The sequence below is a fragment of the Erithacus rubecula genome (assembly GCF_903797595.1).
Source record: "Erithacus rubecula genome assembly, chromosome: 20".
In the NCBI taxonomy this organism is placed as follows: domain Eukaryota; kingdom Metazoa; phylum Chordata; class Aves; order Passeriformes; family Muscicapidae; genus Erithacus; species Erithacus rubecula.
This window is the reverse complement of record NC_136672.1, coordinates 9,098,819-9,117,958: the sequence shown is the minus strand read 5'-3', so window position 1 is coordinate 9,117,958 and position 19,140 is coordinate 9,098,819. Positions and strand designations below refer to the sequence as shown.

General features: G+C 40.0%; 1 protein-coding gene across 1 annotated transcript in view; it reads right to left on the bottom strand.

Moving 5' to 3' along the window:
- CEP112 (centrosomal protein 112) overlaps window positions 1-19,140 on the bottom strand; it is a 149,278-nt gene that overhangs the window by 84,389 nt on the left and 45,749 nt on the right. The window contains exons 18-19 of the mRNA XM_079323482.1: window positions 12,839-12,974; window positions 9,556-9,663 (exon numbers count right to left, since the gene is read on the bottom strand). Coding sequence (XP_079179608.1) covers window positions 9,556-9,663; window positions 12,839-12,974 — 244 coding nt within the window. The remainder of the gene's footprint in view (window positions 1-9,555; window positions 9,664-12,838; window positions 12,975-19,140) is intronic.

Below are 19,140 nucleotides of genomic sequence, written 5' to 3'. Positions count from 1 at the left end.
GGAAATGTGCCATCCGTGCTGCGGTTGGGAACATCCTTCCGCAAACGGAGAGAGGAGAACAGATGAAACATCCCGTGGTTTAATGTATCTACATTACTTAATAACATTAAAGAGCTCATTAAGAGATGCCTCAAGTCCCTGCAGGGGTTAACCCCTCACATTTTCCATGCTGGGCCTGGGATTCTCACACAAAGTTCTTTAAGCCAGGTTTTCGCCCAAGATTTCTGTACAAAACTGGTTTCTCTTGGATGTTCGTGGTGTCCACCCTGTGCCCAAGAGTAAGAGCTCCCTAAAAGGACTGTAGAGCCTTTTCCTGATTTAGGAGAAAAAATGTTTAGTGTTCCTTCATAAATCAGACCTGATTATAAAGAAATCGTGTCAACAGGAGAGGCCTTTTCCTTCAAACACTTTGCTGTGTTAATTACTGGGTTTGCAGCTGGTTGTTCCATGTAGGTCTGGGTTAAGGCAGTTTGCTGTGAGGAGCCTCAATTATTGGAGATGTCACTTTTTTACCAGAAGACAGGGCAGGAGGCAGGGAATGTGTCCCAGAGGGGACATATCCTGCTTCTCCAAATCTTTACACCTTTACCACACCATCCAAAGTAAATTGGTTTGTTTAGCAATCTCTTCAGTTAATAGCATTTATAGACACAAAGTTTTTAATTTAATAGGTGGAATGAGCAGAAGGTCCTTCAGCAGGAAGGGTGTCCCTCCATCTGGTACGTGGGAAGAAAAAGGGAAGGTGTTTTACAAATGGCAAATATGTACAAGAAAAATCTTAAAACCTTCCTAATTTAAAGCTTCGTATCCCCCACGATGGTTTTGATTTGGTAATTTAAGATGTTTCTGGCAGGGAGCAGAGGTGGAGAAACAGCAGAGGAGAGAAAGGATGAGGATGAGAGCATTCTCATCCCTCAAAGACCTCCAACAACATCTTCCCTAATGGATATTAGCAGGTATTCCACATTCCCAACCAACAAAACAACACAAAGTGACTGAGTAGCCATTCCCTGCCCTGGTGAGCACCCCCTGAAGCTCCTGCTCTCCTCAGAACTGTTGCCAAGCACTATGGCTTCTCTTCCACTCCTCCCTCTCTCATTCTTGTATTGTTATTGGGTTGTTTTTATAAAGAAAAAAAAAAATTAACATCTACCAAAAAAGGAAAGAGACATTTCATGTTGCTTTTCAGCAACAGCAAGACTTCTCCATCACAGGAAACTGCATTAATTCTTCAGAAATCAGAGAGATTCTCCTCTTTGAGGCAGAAAGCGCCTTTATGAATAAGATAACAAAACCACCTCCTTCAAAAATTCTGTCGTGTTGAGATCTTGCTGCATCTCCCCCTCCAGCAGATCACATTCAAGTGTCTGCTGCAATCCAGCTCTGCCCAGAGCACAGGAAGGTGCTGTGCATTTCATCCAGACAAGCAACACAACATTCACAATGGGCATTAGGGGCAGTGCTGAAAAGAAACATTCATTAAATAATCGTGTGTGCCCTATTACCATAATCACAGGGCATTCATTGTGTCTCAGATGTTTCCTCATCTTGTCCTCCCAAAGATGAAAAACTCTTACTCCCTTCCCTGTGCATCTGTTCCTGTCTCCAGCCATGGCCTGGACACAAAACCAAGCAGGAATGTGTCTCTAACCTGAGGGAGCCTTTCTTATCACTGCTGTTATCAAGTACCACAAATATTTGAAAATTATGATCTCTTCTTAGCATTTTTTAATTATTTCAACACAGTGCAATAGAACAACATTCAAGGCAACAGCCAAGAGGTGATTTACTACACTGTTATGGGAATTACACTATTTACTTTAAATTTAGCTTTTAGTCACACTATTTCTTCAAAACGTAGCTTTTAACCGAAATTTACATTTCCTTACTCTTGCAGAGAAAAGGATGCTAAGAAGAAAACAAAATTCTTAACAAAGAGCTAAAAAAGATGAATGCAAGAACTGTGCTGGTCTCTTGTTCACTCACAGAAAAAGGTGCCAAGTAAATCTGGCAGTGTGGTTTGTGCCCAGGCCGGTGACAGCACAGCTGATGAGCACAGGCACATGGAGCTGCACACACAGGGAGCTGCTTTAGGACAATTTGCTAAAACAAGAGACACTGTAACACAGAGCCAAGGTGAAACCCTGAAGAACAAAGACTGACAATAAACAGCCCACTGATGGCAGGAGATGTTTCCAGAAGCCAGAGGTTTGTAATATAATCAACACCAGCAAATACTTTCTGGAAGTCCCTAATTTAGACAAGGCTTTCTACTTCCCAGGTTTTGCTTTTACATCACACTCTAAGTTTAGGCTTTTCAATTTTAGAACAATTTCAACTTGTCCTCAAGAACAAGCACGCCTTTGAAATTCTTTTTAGAGTCCCCAAAGGAGGGAAAGGAAATTAGTTAGCTCACTACCTCTTTGAAAAATGTAACTGCTACAATAAATATTTGACACCAAAGTATGAAAATTCATGTAAATTTATGTCTGCAATCCCAGAAATATTTTAAGTAACACCTATATAAAACACGGGTTTGCAAGGCAGGATGATTTTATATGATTTATATGATTTTATTTTTTGATACTGTTTTGGCATGACTGAGCTGAGGGCTGGAGAAGCCACCAATGCATTGCAAGTGTCACAGCAAAGAACTGAGCTAACCTCACTCTGTAGTACACCTACAGCACCTCTGTTTTCACTATTTCTATCCCAAAATCATTTAAGTGTTTGGAAATCAGGTCTTTGAAAACTGAAAAACCAGCCCCAGCCTCTGCCCAGGCAGGGCACAGCACATGACCTGTCCCCAAATAACAACTCCAGCAAAATTGAGTGTTTTTTGTCTCCTAAGCCTATAAATAAATGTGAGTGCTCCGTGAGGATATGGGGATTGCCATCTCTGCAAATATTGCTGCTAAAAGTAATCTGATGGAACAGGCTGCAGCAGTGAGCATTAATCATGTTAGGGGCTGGTTTAGCATAACTTTGGGCAGAGAAGGAGCATCTTCACTGCAAGCTAAGAGAGAAAACTACAACCCCTTTAACCAGACCCTCTCTGCAGCAGGTAAATTAAATAGATTTTAATCACCTTTTTTTGGGAGATTTTTCTGTAATTTGAAACATGAAGGTCTCCCAAGATATAAGGGCTGTTAATGAGCCAGGGGCAAACAGGACAGTGAAAACTTCATCTGTGCAGAACCACATTTACCACTGAAGCAGCAAGTACACATGGGGTAATGTACATGAATTACTATTTCATTGCAGGCTGCAATAATTTAATTGGCATGACTGTGTTTTCTGTAATACTTACACCTTGTCACTAACCACTAATAATTCTTTTTAAACTGCAAATAAGAATTGCAAGAAATTCTCTCAAAGAAACAAGCTGATCTTTAGCCAAACCGCAGTTTGATTTATCCTCCCCTAAAATAATGCACCTGCATTGTCTCACTCCAACTACATAAAATTATATTCCTGATCATTTTTACTTATAAAGTCTTTTCAGAATTTTAATATTTTAAAGTATGGGCAGCACAAACCTCACCTCAATCATTCCATCTTCCCAAACTTCTGGCATGAGTAAGTTTGTTTTTAAATCACAGAACCACAGAATTGTTTGGGTTGGAAGGGACCTTTAAAACTCATCTAATTCCAAGCCCTGCCATGGGCAGGGACAACTTCCACTATCCCAGGGTGCTCCAAGCCCTGTCCAAGCTGGCCTTGGACACTTCCAGGGATGGGGAGGCAACAACCTCTCTGGGCAGACTGTGCCAGGGCCGTACCAGCCTTATGGTAAAGAATTTCTTCCTAATACCTAATCCTTCAGCTCAAGGCCATTCCTCCTTGTCTCATCACTACATGCCCTTGTGAGAAATCCCTCTCCAGCCTTCTTGTGGCAATACTGGAAAAGGAGTTGCATCCCAGTGATGAAACCCACCTTGGTGCCACCATGAACATCAGGAGGTCCCTCCCCATCCCACCCACACCAAACCCATGGCAGGCAGCACAGAGAAACCCTCCTTTCCCACTGCCAGCCCCTGCATGGCTGCAAATGGCCGTGTGCAGCAGGCTGTGGTGCAGAATTTGCTGTTTCTAGCCTTTGTTTGGGGATTCAGTGTGTGCAAGGGCTCCTTTGAGCAGGGAGCTGCCTGCCCAGGCTCTGCTTACCGCAGGCACCCGTCTGCGCTCCGCCACCGCCTCCCTCTCCCTCCTCCCCTCAAAGGGGATTCTTTGACTACACAGGCAGCTCAGGCTTTTAACTCTGAATCACACACCACTCAGATGCCTGAAGGAGACCGTGCAAATACCCATCTGTCTGGTTAGCAATTCTGTAAACAGCAATGGCACCATGAGAAGATTTCCACCCACTCTTCACTTGGAGGTTAAATTCGTCTCCTTTTCCCATTTGTGAGTTTTAGCTATAAAGTAAAAAGTTGATGTCGATTGAAGAAACTATTCCTCAGATATTCTGCACAAATGGTATTCATCTGTGTCTTAGGATGGTTCAAAGGAAACGTTTATGCATTCTAGATTAATTTATTAAATGAAATTTATGCAGCTTGTTGCCGATGACATGAAAAATTTAGAGCTTCTACTAACGTGCTCATTTGGCCTCCTTGCAAGAACAGACTGTGTTTCAATTATCTTAGAGTACAGACAAAGAGGAGAGGAACAAAGCTTTTCACAAAGACTCTCTCCTCATAACTAAACCAGCATACTAAAAATGGATTGTGGATCTCTGAAAACAAATGGCCAGGTTAATGTAGAGCTGAGAAATGCTTGGGACATTGGTCTGTGCCAGGAAGAGCAGATTTCAAACAGGGCTTTGCAAGTGTTTCCTGCACTTGGGTGGGTAACAGATTGGAGAAAGGGAAGCTAGAAAAACAGAAAATGCAGAATGAGGCCAGAAGGAAAGCTAGGATAGAAGGGCAATGGCAGAACTCTTAACACAGCAAGGGCAGGGGGACAAAGTGAGCTGGAGGTTGAGCTTGTTATCTCCATTAGTGTTAATTGCTAAATTAATGTTTTGCCTGAGAGAACCTCGCTCTCTTCTTTAAATTAACCTCACTAGAAAGTTATAAAAGACAAAAAGATATACAGAATATTCTTCATCTCCTCTCAATAACACTTTGCTCTGCTCCAGCACACTGCTAAAACAAGAACAGTGTCCCAGCAGCACCTCAGATATTGTCCTTGCTGCTGGCAGGTAACATTACAAACATGCTTTTTTCACTTTTAACCAGCTATTTTGCACTTCTTTACCTCACTTTCTTTATTATAAAAGGCATATTTAAACTCAACCACACCTTTGTCTTGCTCCCAACTTAAAGGCATTGTCTATTGACTTGTCTTAGCTTGATTTCAAAGTGATTTCATTAAATACTCAGGAAAATATATCTGAAGGTGTCTCCTTCTTCCCTATTTGGATACACAGGACAAGATGACAACTCTAATTTCTTCATAACTTTTACAGAAGTCAGAACCCAACAATAAATGTCACAAGAAAGGATTTCCTGAGATACAGTGAGATTCTTCAGCTATCATGTAACAACTTTCCACTTTCCTATGGAAGCATGAATAATTATTTTTAAAGGGAATAAACACAGTTAAAGATGAACCAAACCAAAAGGATTATTTATATATTTTGGTTGGCATCTAATCTCAGAGAGTATGGCCATAACTCATGGGTAACCCCATCCTGCTATCACAATAACTCAGCAACTGCTTCACTGTGTGTTCTCTTCCTACTGGAAAATAAAATTTCCTAGGCTTTGGCTGTCTTACTAATCTTGCATCTCATTTATTTCACATTCACTCAGTCACTTCAGCAACTGTTTACAGCAAAAAATGGGTGTAACAGTGATCACAGTGATTATTAATGGTTTGGGTATTTTTAAAGGACAAATTAATGTAATTTAAGCATTAGGGGCACATTAAGCTCACTAAAAGTGTTCCATTCTTGACAGTTTATAAAAATCTGCTTGAAACAAAGGTGTTGCCTGTGCTAGGGAATGTCCCTGCATGAAGCCCCATCCCATGTCCCATCTCTGCCATGGAACCACCACTCCCCACAAGAGATGTGCTCTCAGAAAGTGCTCAACTGACAAGGGCATGAGAAAAAAATAAACAGCAAATTCCTTAACTTTTCTGTCAAATATGACTAAAATCCATTACTGAAAAGCCTGGGCACTTCTTCTTCCAAACACTTGGGCTCCTAGAAGATGAACTCATCAGAAACACTTCCCAGGTATTCCGAGCTAAATCGAGGATGCAATTAGAAAGCGGGGGGGGGGAAAAAATGAAAAAAAGACAACAGGGAGGGGGTGCAAAAAACCAAATAACCTTTCTTCCTGTGCTGAAAGTGCCATAAAGCCCAACTACAGCTACTGCAACCATTTCAAAGGCAGGAAAGGCTGAGGCCTTCACTGTGCTGTCCACTGGCTTTGAAGTGCCGAAAGCAGCTGCTCCCAGCAGATAGGAACTCTGGTGCTGCTGGAGTTATTTTTTTTTTTTTTTTCTTCAAAATATACTTTCAAATCTAACAGCTGCAAGTAGAACAAAGTTGAGCTAAAGTATATTTAAAGAAGAAAAAAAAAAAAAAAAAAAGCCACCAGTTTCTCTCTGAGAGTGTTCTCAGTGGATACTTCAAAAGCAAGTGGCACCGAATCAGATGAAGCTGGAAGCAGGAGGGACACATGACAGCTGAAACCAAACACTGCAGGATCCAAAAGTTCCTTTTTGCTTTATTAGTGGATTTGTGTGCATTTGAAAAGCCAATATAATATTAACTGCCATGTTTTTTTCCAAATTATTTTTGAAGCAAAGACAAATATTAATGTATCATGTTATTTGTTGTAATAAATAGCAGATAAATATCAATATATCAGTATGTTTAATCTGCAAGCAGAGCAATCTTTCAGCCCCACAGTGAACAGTCCATGTTCACACCAATAATTGTTTTGTAATCAGTATTCAAGCATTCAGATAAAGCAGAGTAGTGAAACACTTTGAAGTGCCTATACTTCCAAAATGTCTCTCAGATTGGAGAACTGGATCACACATCAGTTCTTCTGGTTCTTTATTACCAATCTGATTAAAATTATGGGCAACTGAATTGTCCAGGTTGCCATCAGTGCCACTCACCATGACAGCCAACAAAAAATAAATGTGTAGGGCAATTTCCCTTTCCTTTTTTATGTCTAAATTTTATTTGACAATTAGATTCAGACACTTGAGGCAGAACATTTCAAAGCAATCACTACATTTCTCAGGTAGCTAAAATACCCAGGTTTTTGGTTGGGTGTCTATTTCCAACTGGAAGTCTGCTGGAGCCCTGTCAAAATGTATCTCCACTTCAAATTCACTGCTCTATTTAAACACATTAAATCAGCCTGTTCCTCGCCAAGTAACAACCAAAGAAATATGCAGTAAAACAAGGCAAGGAAAAGTCTGCTTTAAAATAGACTTAGAAGTTCTGAAGCATAAATAGAGAGCAGTGCAAAGAAACAGAAGTTGGAAGTACTGAAAGGAAATTTTTAGAGTGGAAGAACTGAGCTCATCCTGCTCTGTGGTGGGGCTGGAGGGGCTTTGTGCCTCCCAAAAGAACCCTGTTCCCAGTGATAACCCCCTGCAGTCTGCACGTGCTCTTCATGCCCACCAGCTTTCAAAGAACATTCCAGATGAAGTACAAAGAGAAAGAAATTTTTTAAAAGGGCATAAACAGGATTCCACATAAAATTCTTCTGAGGTTCTCGTTGTTTAGGGCTGAAACCCTTGGGTTCCAGTGATGTCTCATAAAGCTTAGCTGTTCTTTCTTATAGCAAAAGCAGCTATCCTAAAAAAAATAAATGGGAAGCAGTAAACATCTCAGTGAAAAATGCTTTCACTGATGTTTACCACAATATCAACATTGTTACAGAATAGATTCACCAAAAAGAATTTTAACTCTCATATTAATTTCTTGCTTTGTGGGTTTATTTGACACAGACTCTGGAAGGTCTGAATATAAGAAGACACATAAAATCAAACCATGACAGTATGAGACATTATCATTTGCCTTTAGTTTGCAAAGTCAGCTGAGTATTGGCAGAAAATGTTATCTGGCTTGGTGGATGTTACCATGGATAGTAAAAAACAAAATTACCATTTGTAGGTAGGAATAGGAATATTGTAACTCCCGATACACTGCAGGCTAGCATTTCTCTCTACAGATTCAAATTTGTGATGGGAAAATGGGAACAAAATCTTTGAGTAAGTACTTACTTTGGACTTTAAAGATGCATTACAAATTATGAGAATTGCAAAGAAAAAAGTGAGCCAATCACATCACTAAAATGATGTGAAAATAGGACTCAATAAAAAATTCCAGTTTAAGGCAGATATCCAACTCCCATCACCCTCCTCTCAGCGTGTCCCTGACACACCAAACTTCCTCACCTTTCCTGCACAAATCCCAGTATCTCTGAGAATTTCTGAATCACTAAATGCAGGAATCACCATAAATATCATCCCCCAGTTAAGGTGGACACCTGTGAGATGCCCCTCACCCTTTCAGAGGCCAGTATGTCACAAGTGGTGACAATAGTTCTGAGAGAGGACGGGGAAAATGCTTTGATGTGACACAACAAACTCCCTTCTATTCCAAGAGCCACACACAAAACACACCATTGCTCCTCCCCAGCACAGAGCAGGGGTCTCTCAACACCTACCAAAGTGATCTTGCTCCTTAATTCCCTAAAAAAGCCCCTTCCAGATGGACCAGAGCAGGTCTGGCTCCAAAGGCAACTGCAGCATTTCATCCTCTCATGGCACAGAAGATAAACAAAAATTAAACCACATTTCCCTGCTGGAAATGCAAGCTTAGATCCACACAAGAACAGTGGTAAGAGAGAATTTTTATGGATTAACCACATCATTCCTACAAAGTACTAAAAACCCCCTTTCAATCCCTCAGCAGGTGTTACCAACAAAGGCCACTGTAGTTTTGTGACCAAGCACCAGCTCACACCAGTGCCTGGTGCTGCAGCTTCTCAGCTCCCTGGTCTGTATCATGCCACAATTTCACCACTTCTGCTCTTTCCCTCTTTACATTTCACAGCACTACTGAACAAAACTTTCTTGTCTCCACCCAAACGTTTCCTGAGTATTTTTCCCAACCCTGAAATTACATTACAAAGAAGAAAATCAGGATCAGTGGGCCAAAATAAGCATTTGTACTGAACACACCCCGTGTCAAAAATGATAAAAAGAATAAACCCCTGTTTCTTGACAAGAAGAGACACAGATAATGCATTAAATAATTGAACCTGGTGATTATGAAAATAGGTGTTGCCACCTGTAAGCCTGGGAAACAATTTGAAAGAGCTGGAGGTACAAAGGATGGTGAAGAGGAAACAAAAAGTATTTTCTGTGTAGGTTCTTCCCCCTCCATCTCCATCACAAAACTCTGGGTGTCTATAAATTGTGTTTTTATAGCAAGGACAGCAGCACACAGTGACCTACAGCTGCAGGAAGGGGTGTTTTCTCCCCTCCACCTGGAGGAGCAAAGCAACTGACCTGTTGTTCATAATTTTTCTTGATCTCATCCAACTGCCTGGAGAATTCTTGGGCTTGCTTTTCCCGGAGCAATTTCGATCTGCTTAGATCTCCTTCAACCTCTGCTATCTACATGGGAAAAGAAAGGGAATATTTAATTTTTTTTTTTTTTTTTTTAAAGCATAGCTTGAAATGTTCTGACATTTCTACAGTTGTTTGTAAACCATCAAAGAGGAGAATGTCACTAGTTGGGAATGATAACAACACCAGTTGTATGTGGTGGAAATGAATATTCAGTCTCTACAGGATTATTAGTTACTCAAGGACATAGTGATCACTGCTATACCACTCCCTAATTACAAAAGATTGGCTCAGTTTTTCACTCAACAGCGCTGAATATCCCATCGAAATAAAGTGAATATTTTCTCTAGACATATTTAAGACTCAAATACATTTCACTTAAAAATACACTGCCTGCGGAAATTCAAGGGAAATCATGTGCGAGTCAGAGCACAAACTACACATTTAAAGCCAGTTTACATTAAATCAGAAAATAACTTTAAATAACTTAAAAGAGAATTATTTGGCTGCAAGTTAAGTCCTCTGAAGATAGTCATCGCCTGTGAATAATGAGTCCCACAGATTCCAGCACGCAGCATCAAGGAAGCAATTTCACAACTCAATTAACAAAGGCTTTTGTATCAAAAGCATAACTGTTAGCTGTACATCAGGCATGTTTCCAAGGGAATATATGTAAATATATAGATGTAACTCTGCTGCAGTGCACTCATCAATGACTTTTAGATCCAGATCCCAACATAAGCAGTGAATAAACTGTGTCCCTAAAAAGAGAAAAGAGGTGGAGGGGTTTGAAGGACCACAAGCCCATCTGCTCCACAAAAAAAAAAAAGAAAACCATGAATTTCTGAACCACAAGCCAAAATCCTGCTTGGCCTAAGGGAGTGCTCAGTGTTCAACAGATGTCTGTGCCAATTGGCCTGGACATCACTCCCCAGCCAGGAAGGAGGAGAAAAGGCAGCACTAGGAGTGGGAAAAGCATTTTATTGCAGAGTACTCCAGCAGGAAAGGAAGGGACTGGAGTAGAATTAGTTGGCCAAATAGAAAGTGGAAAAAAAGAACAGTGAGGAAGCAGCTCCTGAACCTCACTGCTACTACCTGCCATTAAGAAAAGGGACTGCAATCAATGTTTTCTGGGTAATTTTCTTCCAGCTCCAAACTTACTCAAATTGCATGTCCATGGCTATATTTTACTTAGGTCAATAAAACCCAGAAAAATAACAGATCTTGTTACTGCACTAAGGGAGGTTTTTTGGTTTTTTTTAGAGAATGAAAATGTTCTAAAAAGTGAAATAGTAAAAACATATGCAAAGATGCTTTAAATCTACTGCTTCTGCAGTTTATTCATTAGGTCACGTTCATCTGTTTCCAACAACTGCAACAAAGGCTCTTGATCATTATTTGCCAAACCCAGGAAGCCCCAGATCTACAGGACCATGACACAGTGTGTGTATTATTTCTCATTTTTGTAGTTACTACTGGAAAAAAATGCAGATCTTGCAGTTAAACATGTGCCACCCACCCACCAGTGGACATCAGGTGACTCTTAATAATCACAAGCTTGACAAAATAGGAAGCAGATGGCAAAATAAATGACCTTATCATAGAGCCAAACTAAAGAATCAAATATTGATTGCAAAAACTGAAAACGACCCCATCCTACTCATCTCCATAATCAACTTTATCTCACCCCAAAATGAGTTTAAAGCCCAGTATTCCTAATGCAGATGAAAGGACAGTGTTGCTATGGCTACTGCAGCTGTTTTGTAAAGTAATACATCCCACCTCACCACAAAACACAGAATTTTCCAGTATGTTCCCATGTACTGGGGGATTTATCTAAGAGTACGTGGATGCAGAGGAGTGAGAAAGGTCAAAACCATGAAGAGAGAGCTTCAGCAGTGTTCCTTTCATGTATTTCCTTGGACCTTGGCTCCTGTAGACTAGAACCACCCAACTATATAATATCATTTATATTTTTAGATTTTTGCATCCAAGCAGGGAAAGAATTTACAGCAAAATTGATTTTCAAAATTTCCCAGAATGCAGCACTATTCTGAAAAAAATGTACTGTCATTGACCATGCTTTCCATATTCTTTTGCACTTTATGTTCTGGATTGGTTTTCTTTGCTGAAGGTTTTTTAAGTGAATGAAACTATTATTAGCCTTTTTAGAATTATACAACATCCCTTTTGGAGTAGAACTAGGATATTATTTTAAGTCATCATGAAGAAATTGCAGGAAAATGTCAGATTAAAATTGTAGGATTTATTCTATTGCTCTTGTGGCTCTGGTTTGCTGAACACATCTTGCTTTTATAAGTTTGTTCTTGCTTTTTTTAAAATTTCCAAATTGTATTATTTGCTGTCTGCATGGGTCTTAAAAATATCAGCAGTGAAGATTTTAAAAAAACTTTGAGAACAACAAAAAGGTAATTTCAGTCCTAGGGCAGCACTCTCAGCCACCCACTCCAGTCACCCTCCTGCCAGCAGAGAGGTTTGCTCAAGGCAGGTGAGGCTGGAATTTGTTATTTTTATTTTTTTATTATAATATATATATATTATAATATATATATATTATATATAAGGATTACAAACTGGAATTCTGTCTGGAGACCTCAACCACATGAGGAGTTAAGGAGAATATCCTTTCTCTCCCCTTCCTTTTGATCACCTATTGCTTGTTCCTCATTTCACTCCTTTTATAAACTCCCAGCAGAATGGTTTAACTACTGTTTGCTCCATAAGAAATTTAAGCCAGTAAAATCCTTGATTTTCAGGGACAGAAAAGTGGATTTTTCCATGCTCTGCACATGACTGCCAGCAGCCACCATGGCTCTGCCCCTGTTTGGGCTCAAACTGATTACAGGAGCTCATTAATGGAAGACAGAATAGCTGGGAAAAGAGTAGGAAGAGACACATTTAAGTGGGAAATGACAAGCGTCGTTCCACAGGGTGTATAAACTAACACTTTATACTCTCACTCCTGAAAAATCCCTAATCAGTATCACAACTGCAGCTATCTTTATAACAATGACAATCCTGGCTTTGTCAGGAAGATGAAACAGCCTCCACCATCCCTTTCTGACTCGCTGCAAAGACACTACATTGTGAAAGATTTTGATGTAGCACTCTCAAGTGGAGCATGTTCCTGGCATGATAAGATCAGAATCCGCTATCCCACTGCGCCAGAGTTTCAGAAAGGCTGGCATTGTGACCTCCTCACCCGCTGTTTCATTTCTGCAGAGTCTTTCTCTGAGTTCAGCTCCACCTGCCGCTTAAACTCCTCCAGGGCAGCGCCTGCCTGCTGGGCCTGCAGCCTCTGTACCTCCGTCACCCGCCTCAGCTGCTCCTCCTTCTCCCTAGAAAGTCACAGAAAATTTTCAGAGTTCAAGTATCAAATAAAAGAACAAGTGTGCTGGTGTAAAAGAGAGGCCTTTAACCCCCATCAGTTTAAAATAGTATTCAGATTTCAATTTCCTGTCCCAGCTTCTGCCCAACTTCCCTTTGCAGGCCTTTGAAGGAGGCGATGGAAGGCCCGAGTTATTTTCGCTTTCTGCGATTGAATTTCACACGCCCAAACACGGCTCACAACAAAACCTCCACCTTCAAAGTCTCTCTTCACTTCAATGGCTCTCTACTCACCCCCTTTATTCATCTCATCTAATTAATAAAATCTAATAATAGCAACAAGAAACAAATAATAAAAAATTACATTGCATTAAATTAAACACCCCCCGATACTTAAACAAACTCTTTTTAGCATGATTGCCTTTCCACATTGAAAACAAAAAAACAAACAAGAAAATTATCCCAGCATCATCTCTGCTCAGACAAGGTGCAGGATTATAAATCAAAATGCAAAGCAGGGCAATACATGACACATGGCTCCTTCTTAATCTATTAGAAAGCCATAATGCTGTGATGTCTACTCAGCCTCTCCAGTAATGACAGATGTTAAATCTCTCTGCAAAGATATTTCATATCAACAGCCTACACTATATGACATATTAAACCTGATACATCTATAGAAAGCAGGCTGGGTTCTGCATCAATAGTAATGTTTCTGTAATATTTTATGTACATTCACATATATGAAAAGATTCACATGAAAAGAGAGACATTCACCATATTGACACAACACAGACAAAAGTTCAGGTCACTTATGAATATTTCAGAAACTTTGATGTGAGTCCTCAAATATTACTAACTTTTATTAACTTGTTAGAGGTTTTGTTATTAACTTTTGGTGACACGTTCCTGCTCCCAGCAGAGCTGCACGACTTTGTGCTCACACACTGGAGAACTCGGTGGTGGCATCCAGGGACAAAGCTGGCTCCACCCATGGCTTGTAACAGAAGACACATTCAAACAGACCTGGGGCTGACATTTTCATTTTCCAGGCTGAGGAAGTAGCTCACGATAAATTCCCCATTTTGACAGAAATTATTTCCATATAAAACAAAGCCTGTGACACGTAAGAGATGGAAAAGCCCGGCTAATTCATCTCGTCTGTCACTGGAGGAGCTGCTGCAGCACCCAGCCAGCCTTTCACAAAGGTCAGGAAGCTGCCAAGCCCAAAGTTACAGTATTCACATCCTCTTCTGTGGTTTGCAGAGCAGACTTTGACAATAGGACAAAGAACATAATCCCACATCTTCACAAAGAGGCTGTTTGCAGTGCAGGAGAGCAGGGTAATTCCATTAGCAGAGAGATCAAAGAAATGCCACAAGCCCTGAGTCAGTAAAGCATTGCTGTTTACTTCCAGAGGGTTTTTTATTTTCATGATGCATATTTAAAAAAATAAAAAAATATTTTATTTTGGCAACTCACTCACATGGAATAATGGAGAATAGGGAGACTGCTCCTCTCCTTACATAAAAAGGAAAATGCCTTTCTTCCCCAGCAGAAACTGGAGGAAAACAGAACAAAATCCTGCATCACAGTTTTGGTGATGATTGTTTTGGGGTTTTGATTTTGTGTTCTTAGAAGACCTGTGCAAATTATCTTCAGATTTGCTGGAGAGCATCCATCACCCCTCCAGACATGCTTTATTTCTACAGCCTCATTGTTTCCATTTCCTACCCTCCTTTGAGGGGGAAGCACATCTGTGTTAACCTAAGCCACCACATTCCTCACTCATTTATGAGACAAGAAATATTACACAGCAAAAAGCATCACTATCAAAATCAACATTTCTATCCCCACCTAAACTCAAATGGAAAATACCATTTAGGATTTAAATTCCTCCTGCAGAGTATCCAAAAGATCCCAAAGCCAAGTACAAAACTCCTCCAGCATTCCTCAGAATGGGCACACCAGTGACACCTCCAGAGCTCCAAGTGACAGGAATTGTTTGATGGGTCAGTCATCCACCTGCTCCTGCTGTTTGGCTCAGTTATCCCCAAACCCCACATTCCAGGCAGCTGCTGAATACAGATATTTTTAATTTTACAGCTGTTTGACACTGAACTAAGCACATCACTCTCCTCTCCCACAACAAAATCTGCCTCAGAAAGAAGGACACGTTCTGAACATGCTCTGCCCACATTGGAGAGACCATGGGGAGGGGAAAACATCCATTTCTCCTCCCAAAGATCCATAATTCAGCAATAGGCCCTAGGTAACAAATCACATCTAATAATTCCACTCCACACTGGAAGCAAAACCAAAACTCAAAGCTTATTCAAACACAAATCCACACTGCCAAATGCCAGGAGACACTGGGACAACAGCTTTGGTCCAGTCAGATGGAAAAAAACAACTCTAAACATAAAAGGATAAGATATCAGTCCTCATGGTCTTAGTGAGGCTCCAAATTTATGCATCTTCTTCCTTAGGAAGATATTTTTATTTTGAAATATTACAATGCAAACTTCTAGGAATGTGGTTTTATGCACCTTCCTTTCTTTTAAGGACTTAATCCCATGAATAAATACAACATCTCATTAAAAGTTGGAAAAAAACTTCATTTTTAAGGATGTGGGAGCCAGCACTCTCTATTTTTTGTGCAGGTCAGATTTGTACAGAAGCTTAGAAAACCTGTACAACAATGGCCCTCAATTCACAAATATAAGAAAAGCTTCACTTTTTTTCCCAAGACACCAAGCAATGTGCCTTGCATGAAGCACTAAAATATTCACTTTGAAGATTATTTTTTTCAGTTGGACTAGTTGTGGGGCCCAATACAATACAATTACATCACTTAAATCCCCTAAAGCTGAGCCGGCCTGAATATAAAAACAGGGTGAATTTACTCTTTGCCCCCAATTTAAAAAGCAGCAAATTCCTTTTGTTTCAGTTTATAAAGGACATGGCAACAGAATTGGGAGTCTTACACAGCACAAACAATCTCAGGGAAAGTTGACTCTGAAGTCCAGAATTTCAATTTCAGAAATCAGCACCCTGAAGTGCACTGATAAATGGGAAATACAAACATCTTACTTCCCTTCATGCTTAATCATAAATATTTGTCTTGCTCTGTAAAATGCCTTCCAAGAGGTAACAACTAAACACTGTGAGACTTTACAGCACTGCACGAACAAAACACAGGGCAGTTCAGGGTTAACAGCAAAGGTTAATTAAATTTGGGATGTCCCAGCAAATGTTGGATGAATCAGCACCTTCCTGGAGGGCTCCCACCATTCCCTGAACCAGCAAAGTTTCCAGAACCTGCTGGCAGCACAGCCCATTCAATCCCAACTGTGCTGGAGAACAGAAGTGCAGCAAGGATGTTTAGAAGGATTTATTTTGCCACTGAATCAGCTTCTGAAACTTAAATTCTGATGGACTCCACAAGAGGGAGAGGTTCCATCCCTTGTCCAAGTCTCTCCCAGGTTGTTTTGAGTCTGGGTTTATGCCTGGACATAAACAAGAATCCCAGAATATTTCGAGTTGGAAAGGACCCACACTGAGTCTACCCCCTGCTTCCCACAGGGTACTCAATTTCTTACATAATACACAGCAAACTGTGTAGCTGAAAACACAACCTGCATCAAAACATACCCAAATTCCCATTAAAGTCCAAATTTGGGAATTTCATCTTGTATCTTCAGTGTCTACAGATATGAGGATCCATTCAGTGTACAGACACATATATTTGACTTTACATAGGGAAATTTAAGCAGACCCATGATCCTGCTCCTGATCCCAGAGAGTCCCTCACATGGAGATGCTCTGGACTGTCAGGACTCCTCAAAATTGCAGCAGTTTAATTAATTAATTAAATTTGTAACAGAATACAAGAGCCATTTTACCAGTTTTTAGTGCCACAACCAGTAAAAACCACTGCCTGCAACAGCCTCTCTGACCTAACTCCTAGCATGCAGATATTCCACTACATAAATATGTATTATAAATAAATGGAAATATGTAATATGAATCTATAAATAATGTATTCAGGCCTAAAATACCACGTATCTGTAGAAGAAGGGTTAATTGTTACAGAACAATGCCAAATGTGTGAGTATTGAATATCAATTTTGCTTTTCCTGCTCTGTTTTTATAGCTCAGTAACAGCTTTGGGTCTGACTGCAGCCATCCAGCTGTGGCTGGAGCATCCCCCTGCATGGGCTGGATTCCCACCAAAATCAAGGAACAACCAGGGCTCTCCTGCCAGGCCAGCCCCAAACATATGGAATATGTGCAGAACACTTCTTCTTTTTGGTGTGGAGAGGAAGAGAGACAGTGTGAAGTCATTCAAGCAGAATGATAACTAAACCAAAGCCAGATCAAAGCAGTGAAGAAGAAAGACTGAAATGTGAAGCTGAAATATTTATTGCCTTCAAAACATCATCCCTATCCTGTCCCTGGGCACTTGAATATTTCGGGGTTGTTCGAAAGCATTCTAACTTGTTTCATCATTTCAAAGAAATAAAGCCAAAAATATACAGCCAACAAATAAATATCAATATTCCCCAATTTTAAGAATAAAATTAGCTTGTCTTTATGAGGAAAAGCACAAATCCACTTAAATATTGTTTACAGTTTGCATAATTTGAGATGTTAACATCAAAAAGCTGGTCTGCACTCCTTCAAGTGAGCTCCAATAATGGAAGATATTTACAATACAATTATTGTTTTAAACTATATACTTATGTTTTAAATAAATCATGAGATAACATTAACAAACTAAATCACTCCTTTAAACCATTAATGAATTCAGAGCAAATACTACTCCACGTGTCAAGCATCACACTGAAATAAGAATAATGCATTACATTCGAAATTAATAGTTCACAAATTAAATAGACATTGGTTAAACATACTAATAATTATTATAACTATTTCTCATTACAATAATGACAGGGCACTGTTGTGCTAGGTGCTGTGCAAACAGAATAAAACAGCAACTGCCAAATGATGAATGTGCTATGGGTTAAAAGGCTGGGCAAGTGCTGTAAATGTGGCTGGAAAGGAAAACTTGATAATTTTACTCCAGACTGCAGAAACTGTCTCCAGGATATAGATCCACCACACACATGAAAGAGCACAGAGGCTCAGTTATCAAGGGAGGAGGATTAGAACACAGATTAAATAGTCATGGCTTTCCCAAGCTGAGACCACAGAGCCAGCAAGGACAACACAGAGGGCAGAATTTGAGAGACAGGTGTAGATAATGGCTTGGAAAAGGGGACACAAGGCTGGAATTCAAAGGTGGCCCAGAAAGCCAGCACAGACAGCAAAGAGATTCATGAGGAAGCCAAAGAAGAGGAGCAGAGAAGGCAAAGATGGAGATCAGAGAACAGCACTGTGGCACTGAGAGCTGGGAGGTGAATAAAATAAACCATCCAAGGACAAACTATGTGAGAAATCACCAGGCACAGCACAGAGCCAGGCAAGGAGAATCACTTAACACTAACAAAGCACAGCCCAGGGGGTGTGAAGAGTGACAGAGCCAACAGAGGTTGGCAAACCAAAGATGCTGAGGATGAACTGCCAGGATTAAAACTGTTAAGGAGGAACAAGGGCTCAGAATCCATCCTGCCGTTCTACTGAATTAAGGTAACTAATTTAATGGTTAAAATAATTTGTTAGTTCAGGATTCAAGTAATAACATTCATGTTGTAGTAGATAATAAAGATGTTTATTTGTACAGAACCATGAGTGTTACTTGGCTCATTGTTTTCTTCTTTCCAAGAAGACACAGATTGTGGCAATTTTACTTAAAAATACTGTTTGAATTATCAACTTCAACTCCTCCATGAAGGTTGGTTGTATTGTTGCTGAAGCTGAAGGAATGTTGTACAAAGTACATGAAAAGTACAAGCAAAATTAAGATTATCAAATGTAATTGAAGCAATCACAATAACAGAGCAACAACGAGGAACAAAGCTTTTCCTTATACTATTTTTAGATAAGTGACCCAAAGGAGGTGACAGCCTGAAACATTTCATGCTTTTTAACAATCAGTAATTGAATTCAGTCATCTGTATGACTTACTTTAGCCAACTGAAAGTTTTTCTCATTTCATCAATGTTTTGGGCATTGTATAATCTTGAAATAAGGAAAATAAGAAATCTGAAAAAT